The following is a 26,519-nucleotide window of genomic DNA, read 5'->3' as shown; positions in this document are numbered from 1 at the left end:
CCCTGACCAGAGGTGGAAGCAGCACCTGTGGAAGGATCTTGTTACCACTAAGCCAAGTTTTCACTGCAGCAGTACTGACTCAGGGGGAAATCTCAGACCTTTAACCAGAATACACAATTCCAAATACGTAGCTGCATGCTCCACTATAAATATGAACGTTCAGCTATTTAACACTTTATAAACATGTGTTTAGCAACTGAGCTTTTTGATATCCCATATTTTTATCAAGCTACCTTCCAAGCCTAAAAGAAAAGATAATGGAGAATCAACATTAGTTTCTCCAAGGGAAGGCAAAAGAGAACAAGATGTATTCTTGTACATTTGGTATGCATATTTTTTGGAGTTATACAACTTTAGTTTTGCAAAGCAATTTTCTGAACTTTCACTGACAAACAATCTGATCTGAAAAAATCTTACATCAGCAGGGTTCGTTTGCAGATGTTATTTGTGCCATTTATTTATCAAAAATAACTAGAAAATGTTTTTAAAACATCATTCCAGACTGTACAAATAGGAATGTGACATGGGCTGTCTATTTTACTTATACTGTTTTACTGCTTCGTATTCTGAGCAAACAGAGAGGCTATTTTCCCCAGGGGTTCAGGAGGGCATACTATTTCATTTCTTCAGAAAATTGTTTCTCTGGATTTCAATCTTTTTAGCTAGATATGACAAAATATAATATCAAGAACACTTATGCTTTTTATCAGCTCTATTTTCAAAGCATAAATAATAGATCAGTATATATTTAAGTCAGGTGACCAAGACGTATTTCTGAAATCAAATAAGCATTTTGCAATTTTTAAATGATGCTGTACATTTTCACCACAGCATCATTATGCCTTTAAAATGCTTTAAGAAGACTAATTTATAAGCATGAAGTGATTTTGAAGATATTTCACTAGTGTTAATAATACCTCACTCAGGTAGCATTCAATTTTCTGAATCCTTGGGTTAATGAGGCAAATAAATCAAAATTAAATTGGCCTAGGGAAAAAAATCAAACAAAATTGCATCTATTACTTTATACATTCTGAGACTCCTTCAGTACTGTTCACAATGGCAAACAATATTCCAGCTCTCAGAATCATTACACTTACTCAGAATCTGAGATTAATCTCACAATTTGAGATCTAAAATCAAATAGATCAGACTACATGACTAGACAAATATAACTCCTTATTATGATGTATCAGGAGTATGCACAAGACGTTGTGCACAGCCTTAGCCAAGTACTTTCCATTAAGTGTTCACAATTTCACCTGACTACCATTTCTTCAATAATTCAACCAATTCCTTCCAGGAGGATTTTACCATTGCAAACTGCTAGGTCTTTTAAGATAAGCCTTAAAAAGAAAATACATTCTGCAACCAGGCTATCATTCACCATTTTTTATAAAGCCCCAAAATCACATAGATGTAGGCAAATAGCCGAAACAAACAAAAATCCTAGCATTTCTGAAAAATAAATACTTCTAGTTGTACTGCTATTGTAGGAATCGTGGAAAATATATTACTTTCACCCCTTTCTCTAAAATATGAGGAAAAAGAAATATTTTATAGGTACTATAAAAAGGATCCTACTGTTGGGGAATACCAGTGTTGTCAGCTCTTTTAAAAAAAGTGGTTAATAATATATAATACAGAAAACTAAAGTGGCCGAAGTTGTTGCCAGAAGTAATAAATTCAGCACGAGCAAATAACAATCAACAAATACTGACATACATTGAGCAGTTGCCATTGTTATTCTCTTATTAGTTGTAGTCAAGAATCAAATGCACTTCTCTACCCAGAGCCACCTACCTGCACAGGGCAGCCTCCAGTCTAAGGAACTCACTATGAACATGGAGCCCCAGCTGAAAAACAAACTTCCCGCTGAGCTGTCATCACCTGCTAAGTCAGCAGCATAGACTCAAGACTTCCATATATACAGTATTTACATTTTTAATTGAAAACACTGCAGAAAAGTAGGTTGGGTGGGGTTTTTTACAAAGTAAATTACTACTGGCTATTAACATATAAAATTTAATGACAGTAAAAAACCCCAACAACTCTACATTTTTGCATATTTTAAAGGAGTTAAAGCCCTTAAGTGGCACAGGCCGAATGCAACAAGAAACAAAACAAAAACACATTTGCACGTCGTCTCCAGGTAGCACCTACCTTTTGGCTCTGCAAAACCATTTGTATGGTCAAGAGCTTGCTTAGGAGCAAGTTAGATGGTGATCTAATAAATTTGTTTTGATTTTACTCCCTGGGGACAAACAACACAATAGACAGCTACTTGCTAGAAAACAGTGAGCAGAAAAAGACACCCTTCCATGGCATTAGAAAAGCTTTTTATTTTATCAATCTATAACAAGGGCATATGCACAGCAAGGGAGCAATCTCCACAGGCAGGAATTAAAAGACAAAGCCAGCCTAGCAAAAGCACCCCTCTGCTCATGGTAGGTTTGGAAGGGAGTGGCCCCATTCAGTTCCTATTCCATATCAGCCACTGGGGTGAGCTGCCTCCTGTGCCCCAGAATGGCCAAATGGTACTGGGGACTGGGGGTTTACATTTTTGACAGCTTAAAGAAAGCCATCCCAAAAGGTGTTGATTTCACCTCAATACAGAAAAAACGAAGCACTTCCCCAGCTCCTGAATTAAAGTTCAGTGCCTAATTCTGGCACACCAACACTGCTCAGTGCTTGGCTGCTGAGGATGCAGGTATTTTACAAGAACATGAAGTTCTACTTCAAGTTATTCCTTCAAATTTAGGTTGTGACAGACAACACTGACAGAGTCACCTTTCAGTGGTCTCAACTGCTTACTCAGAATGACATAGTAATTTTATTCTGATTCTTAGTCCACAGAACAGAAACCAAACAGTCCTCTCAAGGCCTTAGGCTCTTTGGCAAGGAGTCCTGATTTGTGACAGCACTACCAGGTACTAGTTGTGCACTAGAATTATCCAAATAATTTATAACAACACGTGAGAAAGAACATGTGGAAATAAACCAAATGCATCTTGATCTGCTAAGGAAAAAGATGAAACATTGCTGGGGCACTTAAAAACAGCCTCTTAAATCAGTGTGTGATGCACGTCTGAGATGCTCTGATGTTCTGAAAGGCACTTAAAAGCATGTAAACTTGCATTATTACCATGCACATAACCAGCTCATGAATATTATCATGGGAGCAACATGAAGACAGTGACATGTCAACTGCCTGCAGGATCAGGCTTTGGCCATAAATTAGAACATGAAATTTAGATTACATTAGAACACAACAAAAATGTTTAAAGAAACTCTCTCAGAAAAAGAGTATTGTAAAAGCAAATGGCATCAGATTCCTTTCTACCACTAAAACAAGGTTAATTTAAAAGCTGAGATTCATTTGAAAACATTCACCTGTAAATCAGAAAGTCCCCAGAGATTAATTTCTGCACTTACACTATTTGCAAAAACTATTTAACTTAAAGGCATCCCTTTTTTCCTGAAATAATTGCTTGCAAGATGATAACTAAAACACAATCTGAAGTGTAGTAAAGGTAATTGCTGCACTTACTGCTTGTGTCATGTTGATGTATTACTACGTATCAAAGGTCACAGTTCTGTACTCATACATTATCAAATTTGAAAGAGCAATATTCGAATCCGACCAACCTTTAAACTGCCCAGAATCTGTGTGAAAATGGATGTGGGCTAACTTGGATTAAAAAAAAAAAACAACAACCCAAAAGGAACTCATGTTTTGGAAGCTGAGGGGTCAATCAAGCCAGACTGACAGGGTTATGTGTCACTTCTGTGCATCTAATACCCTCTTAGATTATCAATGAGGTGCAGTACACTGATCACAAGCTAAAGCAGCTGTGCTAATGAAAATGAAACAGTCTGAAAAAATTAGGTAATACAGGCCTGTGACACAGGGCAGTACCTTGTGGACAATGATGGAAGAATAAGGACATAAATCACCATTTAGATACAATAAAACCTGCAATACCCACCCAGAAACATCTATGGAATCATGGGCCAAAGTCAGCATCCTCACAACTCCACAATTCTCTCTGAAGCTGCTACATATTTTCAATCATGAGTCAAGGCAGGTTTTCCCTGCCTTTACTTCAGCACAAACAAAATTCTCAGTCCTGTGCCAGCCTGACCTTTGAGGATGGAGAGCTGGCTGCTCATGCCATGAGCCACTTCTCACAATTGCTTGGAGCACAGACAAATGGGTCTTATCAGAAACTACTCAACCTTGAAGAACTTTCTTCTCCTACATATGCCAGTCCAACTGGGGGGGCAGGGACTACACTAAAGAGGCACGGCCCCCCTCATCCTTGTTCGGTAACATGTGGGGTCCTTAAAAACACCCTAATAACTACAAAACTTAAGTTGAGTACAGCCAGCAGAGAAGGAACTATTAAAGAGAATTATCACCTTAAATCATCAATTAAGCTCACATAAATAAATAGCTTTTTCATAACCAGTTTTTTCCTTGAAAAGTTACACACACAGCAAAGACAACATATATTCAAACAACAAGCTATGCAATTTAATTTCATACGCTTTAAAATTTGCTTCATTTGGTAAAATAGTAAATTTCAAACGGGGAGCACAAGTTCAAATATTTTCTCAATAACAAGCAAAAAGCCAAGAGAAATTTCAGGAAGTCTATTAGAGCCTAAGAATTCACACTAATTAATGTTTTTGCCATTGATTTTAATGGAATTTCAACTGCAGGTGATGTATAGTCAAGGCTACAGCTAGGATTAAAATGATACTTCTGATTAAAGATAATATTTATAGTACATAAACACACATACCCTTTACTAATGCAACAAGGCTATTACAATAGCATCTATAAATACACAGGATCTCCTGTTTAAATAAAAGCTCAGTATACAAAAAAATACAAGTACAAACATTCCTAAAGAAATAACAACTTTCACATTGCCTTTAAAACATCATTCAAAATAGTTTTCTTAAAATGAATTTTCTTGGTGGTTTTGTAAAATGTTTTTGAGTGCTGAACAAGTCAAAATTAAGTTTCGTCAACTGAGCAGAACTCCTTGAAGTGATGCAAGGAATTAGAGGGCAGACCACTTGAGAAGAGCTGGAAGGTCTTTGTTGCTTGAGTTTTCTACAAATCCAGCTTCTCTATTTTCATTGAGGCAGCAAAATGGAGAGAAAAAGAGAGAAAGAATAATTATTTCAGTATAAGTTACAAATTTAGAGATGGCTTTGAATTTACAAATTGAACACCCAAAATTGTCAGCTCTCCAGTATCTGCACCCCTTGTTTTCTCCTCTATCTGATTATCTCAGGATTTTGCTGCTTGTATTCCTCTCTGGCAGTTGCAATCTCCCTTTTGCAAATTATTTCTGTCCCACAGCCAATGGAGAATACGTGATTTCACACTGGCAAAGGCTTACAAAGCCCTCCTGAAAAACATTAGCAAATGTTCACTGAAAATCCTAGCAGTACAATGCTACACATACAGTGGCAGTCCTGAAATAGGTTTATTCCACAGTGACTACTGTGAGAAATAACCAGTATTACAAGACTTGGTCAGGACATCCCCTTCTAACCAAAAATTTAAGTCATGATCAAATTGATTTTATGCAGCCTTGAAAGTTATATTATGATACAGTGCTTTAGCTTTTTCACTGTTGCAAAGTTAAATAATCTATCGAGAATCTTTGAAGTATTTGCTTTAATCTCAAAACCCCATGGTTTGGGAACAAATTATTGTATAATCAATACATTTCATTTTAAAGTCCTTCTCACTATCCTGCCTATCATATACCTCTCTAGGTCTTATTCTTCACAGAATCGTTATTTTTCCAGAGAAAAGATTGAATGTGACCTGACAAGACCCCAGAGAGGTCCACAAATCAAAAGCAACGGTGAAGTCAAATTCCATGAGACTCGTGATCTTAAGGAATAACTCAATTTCTTATTTTTTTAAATGTTGGAGGGTAGCAGCTCCCATTGTTAAGCACTACTGGAGCTTATTCTGTTTGTTGTGTAAACAAACCTCTGGTAAAAACCCAAGGCTAAGAAATTCCCACCTACTCAGGATGCCATTCTTTTCCTCCAAACACCAAGAATCCAAAGCAGGAAGTAGACTGAATTTCAGACTCCCAGACAATTTCTACTAGGACACATTTCTGATGGAAGTTTACAGTTTGTGCTCTGACAGAAACTTCGGTGCATTACTACACACCAGGACCTGGAGCCAACAACCCTATGCCAGTCAACCCCATCAGCTGTAATTCCTTGCCTTCATCACCTCTCACAAACCTGAGACAGATGAATTCCACCTAAAGACTACACCATGGAAGAGAGGAGCACTGCCAAAGACCAGTAATCATTTCACATACATTTTCCTGTCAGTGAATCAAAACTTTCTGACAACAACCATATACTGCCATTAAATACATCCTTAAGCAATTATAAGAAATCAACATGCCTTCAAACACAATCCACTGGTCATGGAGCAATCTTTTATTGCCCTCTCATTCTCCAGCTTCATTTTAAATCTAATCCCTCCTGCAAGGCTATTTGTCCAAATAATTAGGAACTTTCAAACTTCCACTTTCTATTCCTGGAAAACTTAATCTCCTCCTAATGTTTATGCACTTGATGTATCTGGAGCCTTTTTTAAAATTAGCCTGTATTAGGGTTTACTGTAGTCTCCTTCAGAGGCTCACTACACCGGCAATCTGGACAGGGTTGCATTTTGCCAGCTCTAGAAGGGAACTGAAACATGAGATGCTGATATCTGAGGCATCAACTTTTAACCACATGACTGGACAGGAAAAGAATCTCTTAGAGAGATTAGGGTAAAAAAAGCAAACTAAACCAAAACCAGTCTGTAAGACACATAAGAAAATGAAGGACTAAAGATTTCGCTTGAGAACATTCAGTGAACTTGTCAAATGATTATTTGCCAAAGACACAAAATGAATCTTCAAGGTTATTGTTCTAGCACAACACTCACAGACAGGACATCCCTTACCCCATAAACAGTTTTCCTCATTGTAGAATACCTAACAAAACCTCACTGCAAAGCACAATAAATAAGGAGAAGCAGCTTATTTAAAACCTCCTTTACGTCCAGTACACTTGTACTGAATATGTTTAGACTTTACAAAAATTAAAGACTTTTCAAGTTTTTAATAGCAGACTTAGCTATTGAAAAATGGAAGTTTCCTCTAGTCTACTCACTCCTCCAGCACCACAAATCCACAAGTGCACAAATGTTGCTAAGTTCAGAACCATGTACCAAAAAAGAAGTGTTTCTACTAATCTCTGAAGGTTAAAAAAGTGTGTAAGTCTCTTGTAATAGCTAGACAGCTTTTTTTTCTACCAAGTTATTGTCATATGCTTATTCTGGAATTAACTCTAAAAAGCAAACAAACTTCTCCAATATGATTCCTTGTCAACTCCATCCTAATTATTTCTGATGTAAGAATATATTAACCTGAGTTATGTACTGCTATGTGGTAACAGTCAAATACTACTACATTTTCTGAAAAAAATCTGTTCAAGCTCATTTTTCTTTCTCTCTCGTTTAAGACTTTGTTCTACAAGAAAAAAAACAAAACAAACATTATCCCTTCCCTCCCTCCCAATATTCCACTCTGTCATTCTTTTAAGTCCATCCATTGGCTTCTACTCGTGCACCGCATGGGGTACAATCTTCTTGACTTCAAGGCAACCATACCCACCCTCAGTTACTTGCTTTTGATAATCTCTGGACCACTCCTAAACCATCAGCTTTTGTATTATCTTCATTTGCCATTCCTTGGGAGCTTCTTTTTTCCTGCATGGAGGCTGAACAGGTTTCTTGAGAAATCATCATATAAAGATTCCACTAAATGTTTTAATTCTGTCAAAATGTCCAAAGGCAATCAACTGTGTTCTCCTTTAGAAAAAGTATTAGAATTTCTACTGCCTTTTTTAACTCACTTCTATAGTGAAATTTAAATTTGACCGCCTCATTTCAATTTATTTTGAACTAGAACACTCATTTGTCTTTTGTGGCAGAGTTTTTACACAGCCAAGATAACTCCTCCCTAATTTATAAGCAGTAAGTGAACAAAGGACATCTCTGCAGTTATTCACACTATTCCAGATCAAGAAACACACTGCATCAACAAGCTTGCTAAGTATTACTTCACTACCCCACTCAATTTTGCTTTTCATCCCAGCCACAGAAAGAAGGGGGCTCCTATGGCGTTTTAAAGCCTGGTCCTGTGAGAAATATCAGTACTTTTGAAAAAATTGAGATTTGAGTACATGCCAAGTCAGAAGACAACAAAACATGGAACTGCAGTACTTCTGTAATTTTTTTCCTCTACTTTCTTCCATTTTCTCATTATTAAGAATCAAACTGCAACTGGACTAAACATGACAATTGCTGTACTTTTTTTTGTCTACGTACTCCTACTTCCAAGGGTTTTTTTGGTGTTACACAGACATGACTAAGTGTGATTACTGGTGTTCATTTACAGGTATTTTTGGATTCAATTCCTGTTGGACAGGTGCCTTTTACTATTGCCACACTTACAGTACACACAAGCCAAGAAGCAACTGCTGCAGAAACAGAATCCTCTTCCCGTATTCATATCAGGGCTGAGGCACCCACACTTGGCAGGAGTAACATGTGAATGCTTATTGTAAATTGAGAAAAACTCAGTCCATAACAGCCATATGTACCATCATGAGCCTGAATTCACCCACAGATTAATCCTGTGCCCTCATTTACTAGAGCTGCTTTAAAATCCTGAAGAATTAGAAAGTTAAAAATAGATTTTTCTCTGGCAAAATTCTAGTACATCTTTAACATAATCTTCAAGCCTTCTGAAGCAGTTAATGGAAATGACTGCTCAGACACTTTAAGTATGAAAGTCTTTGAGGACAATTCTACCATGCACTCAACAGAGACTTAAATCTTCCTGTGCTCAAAAGTTATAGGTATCATTAGGTCACAAAGCAGGTTTTCACATAGTAAAAAGTGTTCGTTTTCACATCAGGTTGACTGTCTCTACTTGATCCTTCAGTGATACATGAAACAAAAAGTACCAATCACTTCTGTGGAAAGTTGCTCATGTCACATTTAAGAATCTTGGGAGAAATAATACCCTACACCCCCCCTTCAAATACCAAGTTCTCCTTTTCCAAAAAAATTTATATTCCCAAAATTCTAAGAAACATCAGCTTCTTTGGCAAAAGCAGGACATGTGAAAATATACATGTCCGAGGCTAATGAAAACATTTTTAACACATAGGTCCAATATCAACAGTTTTCTCAGTCAATTCTACAGATATTACATGCATTACAGCTCAGCCACTGCTTGTCATGGAAAGGACCTGAAATTACCCTACAAAGGACCAGATACTTCAGATGCACATTTTTAAAAGGAAGTGATATCTGTGCCTAGAGTAACCTTTAGTTCTGAACTGACAGAAATTCATGCTCTTTATCTCTCGTATGATGGATCAGGATATCAAATTTTACCTGTTTTTAGCACTTATATTATAAGTACATGCAACAATTTACTGTGCTAAATTACTCACATGGTCTGTGATTCTTTTTCTCTCTAAAGAAATAAGCCTTTAAGCAGATAAATCAGTGAAGCACAAAATGCAGTGTAGTGATTACCAACTTACAAAACAGTAAGCTTTGCCTCCTTTCAGGCAAAATTATTTCCATTTTATATAAATTCTGTAATCTAAAATACATTCTCTAAAAGTATTAACAATAAATTCCCCTACCACTTTGTACCCTGTACTTTTCTCATACTGAAAGATGTGTTCTGAAAGGGGACTGTTTCCTTTGTATTCCCAATTGAGATAGTCACAAACAAAATGCTAATTGTTCATATAAGTATAGACAAACACCTATAAGTACTCCTTTAATCACATGCCTACATTCTGTCTATCAAGACTACTAATTAAAATATTAATTGCATTTACATACTGAAGCAGAAAGAAAAATTCTCCTTAATCTAAATACAGACCACACTTGATTCCGACTGAAGCAAGGCTGAGTTTCTAAACTACCCCCAAAGAATCAGAAAAGAAAGCATGTATTTGAAAAAGAAAATTAATCATTGTGGTTCATGTAATAATTATGCCTTGTATACTGTATTTCATCTAAGGTCACATTTAGAAACGTGCTTTTCTTGTAGAGGATCCAAACTACTAAGATTGAGGGGTTTTGCTGTCGTTACAGTGTAAAAAACATTTCCCTTTGGAACCAAGACATTAGATTAAAAACAGTTTTGAAATTTCCCTTCCCCCTGTAGTGAGGTACACAACACTGCCAAAATAAAACTTTTATCGAAAGTACTACTAAATCAACCAAGTTACATATGCTCAGCATTTATTTCTAAAAAACTCTGACTGACTTAGGTACCTCACAGACACAAGAAAACTTCTAATCCAGGATCCCAGCTGTTACATTTAACAGGAAATGTGTAACAAGTGTCCTTAGCTTAAAAAGCAATACAATTTAAAAAAAAATTGCATCTTCAATAATCCAGCAGCAAATATTCATTGCAATTTTAACATTAAATAGTATCAACAAGCTTTAGGTACAGTTAGAAAAGCCTTCTGGCAAATGCACATGTGCTTCCCCTTCCCATCAGGGATTTATTTCTAGTCTATCAAAGCCACCTTAGCTCCAAATAGACATGCTCCTTTTAAGGTGGCACATTCCTGCTGAACTTGCACAAAGTAACTGTAGAATAGCTGCATACAGCAGAAAATGAATTCTCTTCAGTTTTAGGAATCACAAAGCAAGTATTGCTGCTAGATATCTTTATTTTCCTTTAACAAAATACACAAAGGCACAAAATTCACTTATATCTTGTCATTATTGTACAGGTATAAATAGTGCTTTGTATTCAAGTACAATCAAGTGCAGAAGACTTCTTATATTTTATGTAAACACAAAACAGTTTTGCATGTAGGTGCCTCTGGTTCATCTGCAACGCAAACACCAAAGGAGATGCCATTTATCCAAGTGCCATTTAACTGAAATCTGTCAAAAAGTTAGACAATGAATAACATTAACACCACTGCAATGACACTTCCATATGCTTAAGTCAACTGTCGGGCGACACTTCAGCTTGTAAACATCTGTGTATTAAACATGTACTCAATCCATTTTAACAGGGCAGCATTAAAAAGCATCTTAAGTTCGCTAGACCAAACTTACTAGGTCAGATGCCATCAGTAATTGCTCTTTATGTGTGACAACTAAAGAGGTGTCAAATTGTAAGTCACCCCAGCAAAGCTTGTACTTTGAAGGTTTTAAATACACAAACTAAACAAGGGCTACAACTGTTAGACTTCAACCAACTACACATTCTATGTGTTAACTTAAAGAGACATGCTTAATTTACAATACCCACTTCTACACATAGCTTTGACACACTGTGGCAGTTGAGGCAGTTTAAGCCCAAGCAAGATTTTTAAGTTGTACCATTAAAAAAAAAGCTCACCTGAATAGTAACAACAGGCATGAACAAAGCTAAAAACTAGCTACAGAAGGCACTTGAAGTATTTTATTCTGTTTTTATTAAAGATTCTTCACTTTGTTCAGCTGAAGCAGACTCTGAAACAGCCTCTTCAGTTGCTGAAATGTTTTCTGCTGCTTCTTTTTCGACTTCTTCAGCTAGCTTATCATCTAGATGCTCAGAACCTGGTGCTTTATCATCTGTGTCATTTGTCTCAATGAGCTCGGCCACATCATCTTCAGATTCTGTGAAAAGAAAAACGACAAAAGAACTATTTCCAGGAATTAAGAGGCAGCTAATATCCTTAAAAAGCAAACTAAACATTCTGCAATCGCATACAGGTTTTCACTAGTAACTGCATGATGCTCTCAACTCATAAAAACTGATTTTTCTAAGACAGTCACAGGTAAAACAACTGAAATTTAAGGGGAAAAAAAGAAAATACTATGGAAAAGATCTTGGCTCCCACTAAGAAAATACTAAGTATTATTTGCATATGTTCATCCTCAATAGAAGCTTTCTAAGCCTGTTTACTAAAGTGAAACTTTAGAAACACAGGACGGTAATTCAGTTTCTTTGTGTTTGATAAGTGTCAGTTTCACCAAATCTTTAACTTTTTTTATAAGGGTTCAATCTGTACACTAACTAAAAGATTCTACTTGATGGAAACTACTTTAAATGTAAGGAGTCTGATAATCAGGGGAAAAAAAAAAACAAACCCAAACAAATATATCAAACCAGCCTATGAAAATTATTATATAGTCTGTCTTCCCAGGAAGAAGGAAGGTTGCACAGGAGTCAGTATACTTACTTACTTTTCATCCAGGATGGGATTTTTTTTTGGTAACATGCATATTTTTAAGATCAAAAACATTTAAGTATTGCCTCTAAAGAAGTAAATTCTAGCTTTACAACAGGACTTCAGTAGCATAGGAGAAGTAAGAGTCATATTCTGAAGTAAGCATAAACACCGAGAAACTGAACATAGTATTGCACTAAATGACACAAAGGTACTGTAGAATGCTATTGCTGATGGCAGTTCATCTATTGACTAGTATTACTTAGTACTATACTGTGAAGGCAAACATTGTGCAAAACTGATGCAAAAGTTACAGCTCAAAAATGTTAGCCTTATGAAATGTTTCTAACTTCATAGAGCAGTTTGGGTTAGAAGCGACCTTAAAGATCAGTCTGGTTCCAACATTCCCCTAGACCAAGTTGCTCAAAGCCCTATCCAACTGGGCCCTGAAAACTTCCAGGGATGGGGCAGCCACAGCTTCTTTGGGCAGCCTGTTATAGCGTCTCATCCCCCTCCACAGTGAAAAATTTTTTCCCAATACCTAATCTAAACCTACTCCTTCAGTTCATATCCATTCTGCCTTGTCCTGTCATTACTTTTACACCCTTGTATAATGTTCCTCTCCAGCTTTCTTGAAGCCCCTTTAGATCCTGGAAGGTGCTCCATGGTCTCCCCAGAGCCTTCTCTTCTCCAGGCTGTCATCACAGGACAGGTGCTCCAGCCCTCTGACGATGTTGTGGCCCTCCTCCAGACTTGCTCCAAAAGGAGAATGCCCTTCTTACACCAGGGGCCTGCTGTGGTATAACCCAGCCTGCAACTGGGTTGCAGACCAGACACTAGTTTACTCCCCACCCACCCTCCTGCCACCCTGGTGAGATGGGGAGGAGAATCACAAAAAAAGTTAAACCCTTGGGTTAAAATTAGAACAGTTTCATAATTCAATGAATTAAGATAGTAATGACTACAACAAAAATAATTGTATCTAAGCAGGGGGAGGGGGGAAGAAAAAGAAAAGAAAAACATATGTGATGCCAAATACAAAGGCAGGACATGGTTGGCTTTTTGGGCTGCAATCACACATTGCCAGGTCATGCTGAGATTCTTGCCAACCAACATCCCCAAATCCTTCTCCTCAGGGCTGCTCTCAATTCATTCTCTGCTCAGCCTGTACTTGTGCTTAGGATTGCCTTGATCCAGATGCAGGACCTTAGACAAGGCCTTGCTGAACTTCACGAGGTTCAGTCCCACCTCTCAAGCTTCTCAAGGTCCTCTTGGGTGGAATCCCTTCCCTGCACCACACAGGTCAACATTATCAGCAAACCTGCTGAAGGTGTGCTCAAGCCCACTGTCCATGTTCCTGACAAAGATATCGAGCAGCGCTGACCCCAATACCAACCTCTCAGGAAAAGTGTCAGTTAAGTGCCACATGTTCATGTTGATCAAAACATGTTGGGTGTCTGAAAGTAATCAGACTGCTTCAGACTGACACAGAATTCAAGCAGAGCTGACAGTTTTAGAACCATTGTTCTGGCTTCTTGGCCCATGACTGAGTAGAGGAGCTGCTGCACACCCCTGTCCAGTAGACCTTGTACAAATGCCATCTGTTATCAAGAACTTAAGACCCCTGTTTCCACACAAAGCTCTACCCAACTAGTTCCAGGCTTCATTTCAGACTGCTCAGGGCAGCCCAGCTTCTCCATCTTTTTCTCAGACTTGATCTTTTATTTTAGCAAGTCTGCAGCTGACTCACTCCCTGCTCTCATAACCACAGGCTGCTCAACCTGCCCTAGCTTCTTGTTCTAGAGTTTTTCAACCCTCCTATTTGTGCCCAAGTAAATTAATGTTCCCGTTACTTCCCAGGCCATCCCACTCTCTCTTCTCCTGCTCTTCAATTTCCATCTTGATCCCATCTCTGTCTGTGCTCCATCTTTATCTCCCAGCTGTCAGTTTTCTTTCTGTCTCATCTCTGCATTTTTCTTCATCCTCCAATTCTATGAATAAGTTTGTGCATTTTTCTGCTCCAACCCCTCCACACTTGAGTTACGCTCCTTTATTGCTGCTCCTCAGCCTAGAGTCAAAGAAAGTACAGGATGCAAGAGGTAGCTCTATGCCCTCTTAACTCCTTTGTAGCAAAGCCCAACCATTACCTAGTTACAGAGTTCCAGTCCTGCAATCCTCAACTGAGTCATGCTTAGCACTCTGCAGCAGTGACTCGTTCTTAGTCTGACAAAGGTAAAGAGACTGTTTGCTCAGTCTGATCAGAAGGACGTCAAGCATTTATTACATCTTTGATGTAAGACCCTGGGAAAATCACAGCCACCAGCAGAAGCTTCTAATGGAAAGGAGAAAACCTGATGAAATGCATATCCTAACTATATTCAAAGGAACAGGATGGTGCTTTCATTTTTATATTCTACTAAAATGTATGGAGACACTGCTTATAAAAAACTTGTTAGATATTTTATGACTTTTCCCTTCACTACGTTCTTAGTTAAACTTATTGAAACTCTAGAAATTCTCCAGAAAATACAGTAATACAATTTACATGGAAAATGTTGGTCTTATAATTCAGTCTGAGAAAGTTATAAGAAACTAAAGAGTAGGCCCTTTAAATGAGTAGCCAGGGCATTCAGAGTAAGTGATGCTAACTCCAACCATAAACATGATCAGTCTTCATTAAAAATACATAGCAATTCCATTTTAAACACAGCAATTAACAGAAAGCTTGCCTTAAGTCAACCTGATTTAAATACTGCATGAATAAAGTCATTTTAAGAGCAGCAGCCAACAAGTGAAAGCTCTGACTATAAGATTATAAAGATGACAAAAGAAAATTTAAGTGCCCTTGATGAGGAACACTTAATCCATCATTTAACCAAAGAATGTAGCTTCACCCACATGATCTAACAGCAAACACAGCCCTATGCTTGCTGCATATTTAAGAGCTGCAATCACACAACCTTAAGAAAAAATCTGCTCCTGGCTACAGCAGTTTTTTCCCCCAACACTCCTGCTTAATCCTTAGTACTTAGCATATGCACTTCACGTTCTAAGAAGTCAGCCCCTTCCTCTTGTTGCAGAGTATTTCATTGAGTAACCAATGAAATCACAATACTGCATCACTATCGAATTAAGTAGAAAATGTCTGTTAAGTGGGAATTCACAAAAATGGTGTAATTGCTCCAAAATATAGCTGCTTGTGCTTTCAAGCAGCTTTGGGACAAGCTTTCCTCATTACTACAGCTCTCCTTTAAGATAGATTTTCACATAATGCCACATGTCTGAAGTATCTTTAAAGAACATGTGTCTCACAGTAATCTTTTAAAGGCTTTGATATCAGAGAAAACTACTGTGAAGCCTTTGAAACAAGTCAGATAATAGCACAGCATTCTCTCTTTATCACATTATTTTGCTGCCTCTTTCTGCTATAGAGCTATGGTATAAATGAGTTATAGATAAGAGTTGTACTCCCTTGTGTTGTCAGCATTGTGGTGAAGTTGGTTTCCTGATGTTAATGTTTGTCTACATCTAAGTGAAGATACTCTCTATTCTTGCTATGACAGCAGCTATTATACTATGGTGAACAAAAGCCTTCCCCAGAGCTCCACCTCAATGATAGCTTCATACCTTAAACTTCCAATCAAGGAATGTTTTCATTTTTAATAAAATCCAACTGTATGTAAGCAGTTATGTTTCATATTACAGTTGCAGTGGAAGAAGTGATTTACTGAAAACATTTTCTCATTCAGAAGAAATTCTTTTGTGGGAAGTCACAGGCACTGGCCTCCTCTACATCAACATGACATTTCTCAGAGTTATGTAAAATACAAGACAATCTATTTCTGGCTGCTTAGTAATTATCAAAACAGAATGGTTTTTATCATCTTCGAGAACAAATATTCAGAAAAGATCAGCTATTTAACCTAGAAAACCAAGAGTCTGCACAGCACTTTCTTATTTCTTATGCCTCTTCTGCAAAATTTCACCATATACTTCCTATCAGGAAAAGACAACTGGGCAGTGAGGCTCACAGTTGTTTCTTTTTCAGCAGCAGCACATTAATACAAGACCACATCAGAAAAAACCAAGTAGTTTTCATTATTAAAGGTAAATTGGTAAAATCACATTTACTGCAATAAATCCATCCTATTTTTCTGCTGAAACGTTCGATAAAATTCTTCTTCAATAAAAAGCAAGTTACCTCACAGTTTTCATTCCTACATCTGAAATGCATAATGGCAATCTCACAGTAATTCTCCAGGTTTTGCATTTTTTACAACATCTACAGACTGACTCAGCAGCTCAGACCCATTACAGGCATAGTTTCATAATAATTTCTTTCAATGATAATAACCAGATTAATTAGCAAGCACCTCTCCTTACCTCTCTTAAAAAACCTGCAGTAATGGGTAATATTCAGAAGCCTGTGAGGCACATGCCTCCAAGAGTAGAGTATCCTTCTTTAAGGACCTCTCTATTTGAGTCAAACAGGAGGAAACAAGCACACTTTTAAAGATCCTAGTAACCAAGTATGTCTTTTTCTGCAAGAATCTTGTAAGTTCAAAAGTCCAAGAAGCTACTAATCTACCCTTCCATGGCTAAAAGGACAACTCTGTGATTTAAGGGCCAATGAGATATTTTCATTGTCTCAGTTTAATCCATTTGGTTCCAGTCCTACTTTCATGCCAATAACAGCACTTTTACTGAGGTAAGAGTGTACTATGGCACAGGAAAAGAAACCAAGTTTCCACTACAATGCACCCTCATGAGGCCATGCCCAGAGACTGCCACCATTAAATATGACTTCCCTACGGGTTTTGTGCAGCCTTCTCATGCCAGAAAGTAAAGCTCAATGTTATTTTGTACTCCCTGTTAAAAACAATCAAGCAGAAGCACTCTATCACACTCTGACAGTTTCCCACAGTTGGTGTGTTTCTAGCCTGAACCTCAGGGCTGCACACTATCTGATAGTTTTCCCTCTGTTTAAACTAACAAAGTCCCATGAAGCACTCAACAGTACATCTAACTGGAGATCCTCTGGTTTGAAATTAGGATTTCTGGAGTCTATATAACACTGCATCTTCCTGTTGGCTGTACACCAGATGCCTACTGTATCTGTAGACTATAAAATGTCTCAAAAGGAACTATGTTAAATTAAAATTGACAGTTTGTCTTTGAACTACCTGAAATTAAACAAGGCAGTTTTACTAGATTTTCCTGCCCTGAGGAAAAGAGCAAAAGGAACAAAGGCAGAAATTCCAACACACCTCAACCAAATGACCTGCCAAACACTGTGAAAGTTAACTACTTTGGGACATACTCCCTCCTTAACTATTTCTGTAATTTACAGTGCTTTTTTCTATCAGTTTGTCAGTAACATTAGAGTGAAAACTGTTATGCCATCATTTGCACAAGATAATGACAAATACGAAATTTTAGGGTGCAGGAAAGAAGATGCTACTACCAACGACCTAGGCTAGAAGCAGAGATAAGAACTGAAAAAAAAAAAATAAACTGCACTTACTAGGAAGTCAGAATAAGCTGTACTATTTCAATTGGAATGGACCAACAACAATTATCTAGACCAACTGCCTACCCAACTGGGGGTTGATCAAAAGCTAAAGCATGTTAAGGGCATTGATCAAATGCCTTTAACACTGACAGACTTCAGTCATTGATCACCTTACCAGGAACCCTGCTTGAGTAGTGTTTGAATACTTCAGCTGTTGTCATTCTTACAAGAAAACTTAGCTCAACAGAGAGCTAGATGATGGTGAATTTCACTAGACATTTAAAGAAGAGCAGAGTTCGTGAGATGAGTACTTACCTTTTGTCTCTTCAGTCTCCTGGGGTTTTCTCTCTCTAGGTTCTAGAGGCTCACTTTCAGATCGCAATTCTGTAGCTTGCTTTTTTTCAAAACTGAAGTCTGGAAGTCGTGGAGCTTGAGGTCTAGTTTTTCTTGCAGGATTCAGGAAGAAGCAGTAGGCACACCTAAACGCTACACCACCAAGCACACCCAGTAAGCAGCCTTACTAATTAACTTCACATTTCACCTTTATTCCTACACTATATTCTGATGGTTCAAAACACTAAAAACAGAGTTAACTGACTATCAGTACCAGAGAGTACCTCCACCAAACTCACAGAAGTTGCTCTACACAGGTCCTTTTTTAAATTCAGCAGACATTTGTTTTTTACAAAACTGCTTGCTTTCACCTCTGCTGAACTGAGTACTGCCCGACACTGTGAAATATCTGACCAAAATGAACAAAATAATGCAATTCAGTAGCACCAGATGTTGCCACATGGTGTTGATGTACTCTTTCCTATAAATAAATTAAGACGGCAGATGATTTTTGTTTCCCCCTCCCCTTAAGATGCCACTTTCCTCACACTCTGAGTAAGGAGAGGTTAGGAGCTCCACAAGGTTATGTCTCACTCTGCTTTTTGAGGAGCATTCTGCATCAGTGATGCTTAATTAAGAAAATGCAGTTTTGTTTTGCAGAAGTAGTAGATACCATTTAATATTTAAATAACTCTTTTGTCCTCCCCAGTCTCACCAAGAAAAGGGAGGAAATGGCAATTTCTGGTACAGCTGAGTTGTGAACTCATAAGAACTAAGATAACAGAGACTACATATCTTTGGTTACATAGGAACCCTTTCTTTTATTCTTACAATACAGTATATTTACTTATAAAAATAAGCAAAACAAAATGAAATAGAAGATTTATCTAGGAATCCCTAGTTTCTTAAGCATCAGGATTACTCTTGTGGTAGAAAGGAGGCAAAATATCACATCTGTGTTCAATAAAGAGCTGTGTCTGTCTTAAGTTATTGTCAGCCATAAATTCACATATAGCCCTCTAGGGCTTGTTCCCCCTCTTTTTCCAGTATGTCCCCCAAGATCTTCTTGCCAAAGGAAAATTTAGTTTAAGTTCTGGTAAAAGAGGTACACTTTAATGTCAGATAGTTTCTCAACATAAAACCCTTCTGAGAACCATTCATAGCCAGTAGCAATGCTCAGGGATGTATTGGAGGAAGCTTATTTCTACTGAATAGTTTTCTGCACATAAAACCCATGACCTGAAGGTCACAATAAAGTACTTCTCTAAGTCTTGAAGTAAATCTTAAGATACAGAGTAATAAGTTACCAAAAAATGTTCCCACATGAAGTGGTACTTCACAGTGTCAGCTAAGTACTCGGCTGCAACCAAAATGAAGTATGATGCATGTTTGTTACGAAACATAAGCCAAGTAATAGTCCAAAAAAGATTTGCTCTTACCTATGTATTCAAACTCCTCCTTCAAAGCCATACCATTGTGAGAAAAACATTGCTGACATATAAGGGCATACCTAGAAAATATCCATAATACATAGTTACATACCTTTAAGTAGTAACACACTGAAGGGAGATGTATTTTACCTTACATATTGACTAATACCTTCGATTTTTTTTTTCCAAAACATGATTTCCACAATGAAATTATTATCCTTGAAAGCAAACTAAATCTGTAGATTAAATATTACTTTTTGAAGTTGGTTTAACCACAGTGAAATACTCTCAGCTACACTTTAAACTACGGTTCAACATACTTTTAATATCATCAATGTCAGAAAATAACATCCAAATTAAGCCTTTATTTCATTAGAACACAGTTAATATGAAAAGTAACCGTAGTAAACATGTTAAGTTCTTGTATGTTTGGACAGTTCTGAAGGCAATCTGAAGCATTTATAATGGACATAAAGCTGAAGTGCTGAGGCAAATTATTTCTTTTTTCTTAGTTAAAATGATAAGTCATTCACCCACTTGGAGCACAGATCTTCCTTTGTATCACACAGCAAATACTACTCAGAGCAGGGGTTAGTTTTGCCCAAATATATTTCAAGTTAAGCATTGAGAAAGAGCCATTTCTCAAATATAAAAATTTTGGACAAGTTAATTTACAATTCTTTTAACCTTGACACAGCTTAAACTAGAAGGTTCCTTTCTCCTAAGTGTTTAGGTATTTCTTAAAAAACATTTTACCTGTTCTGAGGACCATCACCAACCAAATACTCAATAACTCTATCCACAACTCCTCTTTCTCGAGGAAGAACAGGTCTTGCCAAAGGAGGGCCTGGAGGATGAAGACCTAGAACATAAGTTACATCAAAACTATTTTCCACCATATAAATATATATTATATTTTATTGTGTGTGCTACTGTAACAAAATAATTGCATCTACTTAAGATACATGGGCATATTTCTTAGTCCACTAGGAAAGCTGTAAGATTCTTCAACCCATAATAGTCCAAAATTCCTCTTCTGCTCCTTTAGCTTATAATTTTATTAAATCACTCCATTTTTACACCTTGGACATGTAATTAAATCTATAATTTCTGAAGAACTTAATGTATCAATTGTATTAAATTATTAACAAACAGACACTTTTTAAGGAAGAACAACTTAACTAAGTTCTCTTCATAAACACTCAACTCTCCAAATTTACACTTGTGGTTTACACCAATAAATCTGCCAAAATCAATGACAACAGCAGAAGAACTTGAGATCAGGGCAACCTGGTCTACTGCAAGGTGTCCTGTCCATGGCATGGGGGTTTCAAATAGATTATCTTTAAGACCCCTTAAAATCCAAACCATTCTATGATTTTATGAAGATGTCACCAAAGAAGTACTCCCAGCTTCTGTGTAATTTCAATATGACATGAGCATGCCCTCAGTGTGCATTGACTCTATACATTAAACCTGTCCAGCTATTTGTCATTTTGGTAATCCCATATTTAACAACAAGTTGGATACTTTCAGATTTATCCTTAGTCAAAGAAGCCAGAAGGCCACTATAAAGATACTCTTTCCCCCATGTATTTAACAAACCACTATCAAAATGAAACTCCTTAAAGAACAGGTAAGAGCAATGGTTGGTTCTTTTTCACCTCTACATACAGCAGCTAAACCGAACACTGGCCCAAAATTCTCTTTCCACAAAGTTTTAGAACTAGTCCATTGTACAAGACCACTGCAAACTACCACTGCAATTTCCATTTATATACCTTGGAGTTCTTATGTCAACTTTCTCTTGCAGCCTTAAAACAGAATAAGCTAGGCCTAAGGTAAGAAACTCAAGTCTGAATCATTCCAATGCGACCATTCAAGTAACTAAGTATGGAGAGGAAACATTTTACATTTAAACACCGGAAGTATTGTGTTACAGTACTTTCAACAAACAGTCCTGAGTATAAGATAATGCAGCAATTGGGGAAAGAGAGAGGAACACTTAAAATCTACTCATATAAGAGCTTTATGAATTACATTCAAAGTCCACAAAACTAACTAAACAATGTTCAAGAGCGACAATGAACCAGTCTTTCAGAACTCTCGAACTGGGACAAAATGGTCAGCTTCAAGCCACTCAAACACAAAACTGTGACACCTTGCAAATAAGACTCTGTTTAAAACACTGACAAAATTACTTTTAAAAATGAAAAAGCCCTATGCAAGCTCAAGATAGCTAAGACAGTTAGACAAAAAAAAAAAAATCGGTGAGTATTAGCAGGTTTTATATTGAGAAGAGCACATAGCAATCTGAAGCCCTGTACTAAGTATATGTAATTTATGGAAATTAAATACTTCAGGTACAAAAGAGACCAGTGTTTTCCCTGATACCCAACCTAACCACTCCCTGACTCAGCTTTGCGCATTTCTTCAGGCACGGTCACTGGTCATCAGAGTGGAGAGACCAGTGCCTACCCCTCTGCTTCCCCTCATGAGGATGTTGAAGACCACAGCGAGGTCTCCTCTCAGTCTCCTCCTCTTCAGGCTGAACAAATCAAGTATCTCACCTCTCCTCATAAATCTTCATCTCCAGACCACGAGGCAAATACAACATAGCAAGTCTTACTATTCAATAACCTAATCCAAGATGGGCTTCATGATTAAATATTGCATTAAAAGTAACTGCCAGCAAATGACCATTTCAAGCCTCCTACCTTCTAGTCTTCACAGATTGAAGCAACAAAGGAAAAAGTAACTAAGGGAAGAATGTACTACATTGTGACATGCTCAGTGCCACAGACAGCTAACTTCCATTCCTCTATGGCAAACTTTAAACATTGTAGGATTCAAATATTTTCACCAGTGACCTCTTGTAGTGCTACACATAGAACAAGACTAATTTTGACATTAAGGCTGCACTATTTTTAGCAGCACATCTTCCAAGACACATCTTGTCAGTATTGGATATTTGACCCAAATGGACTGCCCTAATCTTTAGGAGCACAAGAAAACCCTTTCAGAAAATACTGCAAATTACAACCCACCAGTTAAATACAGACAAGCTCCACAGTCAACACAAATGTTTTTAAAATAGGCCTTATTTTCACAAAGAAGAGAAACTAATTCAGGAGACAATCAGTGAATGCATTTCCAAGTTACCCCTGTATTCTGTCCTCAAGTAGGAACCTTGACCAAGAAAATCATCGCAGCATCAAGACAGAACAAATTCAGTGCAATATAAACTGTATTCTGCTAAACCTGTCCAAAGTAGAGGTCAGGGAAAATTCATTTCCTAGAGCTTTACAAAAACCTGAAAGATCCAATACTTCCATCAAAAAAAGGCATTGATACAATCTGCAATAAAAATAAAGCTCTAGAATAATTTTGTGAATACCTGGTTTACACTCAAACGTTTACTTAGGCCTTTATTCAGAAGACCAAGTTTTCATACGACTTGTAAATCACCAATACATGAAGTTTCTAAAAGTCAATAAACAAGGTAAAAATTGAATAAAGTTACCTAGAATGAAACACCACAACACACTCCGACAACAACTTCAATTACCTGCCCACTAATAACTCAAACCAACCATCTTGGTTCTCATGCTGTTATGGACACCAGTAATTAATATAAACATCAAAAGCAATCATCGTAGAAAGACTGGTCATTTTTGCAAAGCTTGGCAAACTCTCAACTACCTGCTGGTTATTAATTTTCAAACATATGGGAGCTCCGTGGTGATACACATTAAATTGATTCTCCCCTACAAAATATAGTATAATGAAAATGAATTATTAATCTTCTGTAAAATAGAGATAATTAAGGCTATTCATATTTGTTGCAGGCCATGAATAAACTTATTATTCTTTAATAATATTAATAAGTATTAATAATATTAATAAGTATTCTTTAACAATATTAATAAGTATTATTTATATTTATACTAATTTATATTAATTTAATAAGTATTATTTATACTTATAATAATAAGTCTAAACTTATTATGTAAGAATAATAAACATATTATTCTTACAGATACTGAATTTACATAGTTTTCACTACACCTACATGACTGAGATTTTATATGCCTGGAATGTTTGGGGAAATTCAAGAAAAAAAGAGGGGTTCCATATTAACTGACATTGCAGTGACTCCCATTGTTATCTATGGCAAAGTAATGTGTTTGGTCAAAACACCAGTTATTTAATGGGGAGAAAAGAGCCTGTAAGGCATTATCACAAAAACTATATTAAAAATTTTAAATCACAAGCTCTGCAACTGTCCTTTCAAACAACTCAGCCACTTTATTTTACTTCTTCTTTTAAAACATTTATGCAGTAAAGGCCGAATTTCATCCAGCTTATTCAATGTGCTTGAATCTTCCCCTAAGAATAAAGCTATTATACAGCTGATATTTTATTCTACACTCAGCTTCCTTAAAAAAGAGCATGCAATTTTAAACTCATTATGAAATTTTTGGTAATCAGATATCAGTAAATGTGGTTTGCAACCAAATGACCAATTTCCTGGTGCGAGGAGCTAATTTCTGGTACTTCGAGATAATCAAGACTTACTAATAACTTGCCTTTACAGTTCACTTCAGGGATAAAAACAAATTTAGCAGCTGCATAACACAGGTAAAGAATTACTAGCAACAAATAAGGTTTAATGGACTCTACAGAGAAGGGAGATCACAACTTTCCATGACAAGTTTATTCCACTACACTAACAACAGGAAAAGGCATTTTAACATTCAGCTTCCCAAGATCTTAGAGCGGGTGTCAATATATTATCAACAGCTCTACTCTTTGATTGTAACATGGAAGTTAGCAAGGAAGGACAGACAGTTGGTAAGACTTAAGTAGCTTCAAGTAAAAATCAGGAATGCAATGCAGAGAAAAATACTCTTGATCCCTGTATATAGAGCAAAGAACTACTCACTACACTGATGCTCATGAGATTCTTGGCAAGCTGGGCCCCTTCTATTTTCAAGACAGCATTTCATCTCCTTTCTTGCCATGTGATCCAACTTGTCAAACATCCCATAAAGAATGAAAGGCCTGACACGCACAGCTTTACCATCCATAGGGAAAATGAGAATGGTACTTCCCACACAAAACTCAAATTGTGCTATCCTTCCAAAGCAATTTAGTTCATATTCCATTTATTAAAAGTCGATTCCATCTGAACACCGAGTAAGAAATCAAGGGAAAAACACTTTCAGGATATGAAACCAAATTTCAAGGACTACTCATTCCTATCAGATTTCAACTTGTTGCTAAACTTTGGACTCTTGTACCAAAGTAACAATGCCATTAGTATTCAGCTACAACACAGATAACTTTTCTGTTGTATTTGGTATTACACACTTTAATCTATGAGTATAGGCTGCATGACTATACTTTCTAGAGTAAAAATTTAAATAAATGTCAAGATGCATGTTAAAAAAAATATGTGCAGGGTTTAGGGAGAAGCATGAATGTATTCTGAAAGTGTTCTCCTCTGTACCTGATTTATACAAGCATAGAGCTCTTCTAAACTAAGAACATAAAAAGGTATGCTATATTGTTGACTACAGAATACTGCAAAGTTTTATTGCCATTTAAACAAAGAAGCCATAACAGTTAAATGAGCTCAGGCAATAGGTTTCAGCATCAAAAGGTGCCAGCTGTAAAGAGTTATGGCTAATTGAATATGGAACTCCTGCTTAATCAGATAACTGCTCTGCTATTTCCAAATGAAATGCCATTTCCATACTGTATGAAAATGGCCTATTTTATTGGTAACCAGAGAAAACAATATAAACTGTAAATAACATTAAGTGCTGTGTTTACCCATTCCAGGCACTGAAGTAGCAGGGGATCCAGGGCGTCTTGGTAAAACATTGGATTGCAAGGATGGCACAGCAGCTCTTTCCGGGAGCCCGCTCAGAGCTGGGGCCTCTCTCTGCACATTGGGAGATGCTGGCAGTGGGGACTTTGGAGAGCCTTGCTTAGGAGTTGCAGGTGGGGGTGTAGAAGCATTTCTTTGAGCTGCAGTCCTCTGACGGATTTCTGACAAGAACACATACATACTGAATTTAATATCTAGCATTATAAGCAAGATATTAGTAAAAGTACATTAACACTGTTATACGAAGCAAATTACAGAATCAAACAAAACCAAGAAGGTCTAAAATTTAATATCATCAGCTGAGCATGTCATAGAAGTAAATATTACACAGAAGTAAATACCACAAAGAATACTATATTTCACTTATCATAACTGTTAAATACTTAGGACAAAATTCTTCTAGAAGGAAATTAGAGAACAGAATCATAAAGTATCTGCTAAGGAGGAACACTGGCCATATGAACAGCTAGACTCAAATCACAGTGTTAGAATTGACCACTTTTTACTCCATGGCTTCAAAATGCTTCCAAGTATTTAGCTTTCCATGGGACGAAAATTATTCATTCAGTATCTAATATGCCCACACTACGGGCCCAGAATTACTAAAAAATTCAGACTGGATAAATGAAACTACTCTAAAACCAGAAGAAAATGTAATACTTCATTCAGGTGATAACAGTTTCACTCACTTGTTTCAGTAACCCTACCATCAAATCATGTGCATGGATTCTCACAGAGCAAGAATGTGTTCTGCCAGAACACATCCCTACTTCTACCTCTTCTCACACCACTATCAGTTACTATTAAATCACTATCATGAAAGATTTAATATATTTCCTCAGTTGTTCTTACTTGACACCAAATATCACCAGAGTAATAAACCATGGCTTGAATGTTGTAATAGTCATGCAGGCCTGCCATTCTCACACTATTGCAACAAATCAAACTGAAATGCACCATTGCTTTAGGTCTGCAGGTATTTACATGGTTAACAAGTAGCAGGTTAGTCTCTGAAAGGAACACCCCAATTACA

General features: G+C 37.0%; 1 protein-coding gene across 5 annotated transcripts in view; it reads right to left on the bottom strand.

Moving 5' to 3' along the window:
• Window positions 1–2,241: 2,241 nt before the first annotated feature.
• LNPK (lunapark, ER junction formation factor) overlaps window positions 2,242–26,519 on the bottom strand; it is a 49,864-nt gene continuing 25,586 nt past the window's right edge. For 3 of the 5 annotated variants that reach the window (XM_066189883.1, XM_066189886.1, XM_066189884.1), the window contains exons 9-13: window positions 25,429–25,647; window positions 20,347–20,452; window positions 19,600–19,670; window positions 18,143–18,313; window positions 10,077–11,761 (exon numbers count right to left, since the gene is read on the bottom strand). In XM_066189883.1, coding sequence (XP_066045980.1) covers window positions 11,565–11,761; window positions 18,143–18,313; window positions 19,600–19,670; window positions 20,347–20,452; window positions 25,429–25,647 — 764 coding nt within the window. In that variant the 3' untranslated portion in view covers window positions 10,077–11,564. Of the gene's footprint in view, window positions 5,143–10,075; window positions 11,762–18,142; window positions 18,314–19,599; window positions 19,671–20,346; window positions 20,453–25,428; window positions 25,648–26,519 lie in introns of those variants that run through there. The other 2 variants (XR_010722122.1, XR_010722121.1) reach the window with 2 other exon arrangements.

Source organism: Chamaea fasciata, unplaced genomic scaffold (assembly GCF_029207755.1).
Source record: "Chamaea fasciata isolate MVZ Bird 193981 ecotype frontalis unplaced genomic scaffold, bChaFas1.0.hap1 SCAF_8, whole genome shotgun sequence".
Taxonomy (NCBI): domain Eukaryota; kingdom Metazoa; phylum Chordata; class Aves; order Passeriformes; family Sylviidae; genus Chamaea; species Chamaea fasciata.
This window is presented reverse-complemented; position numbering and strand designations above follow the sequence as displayed.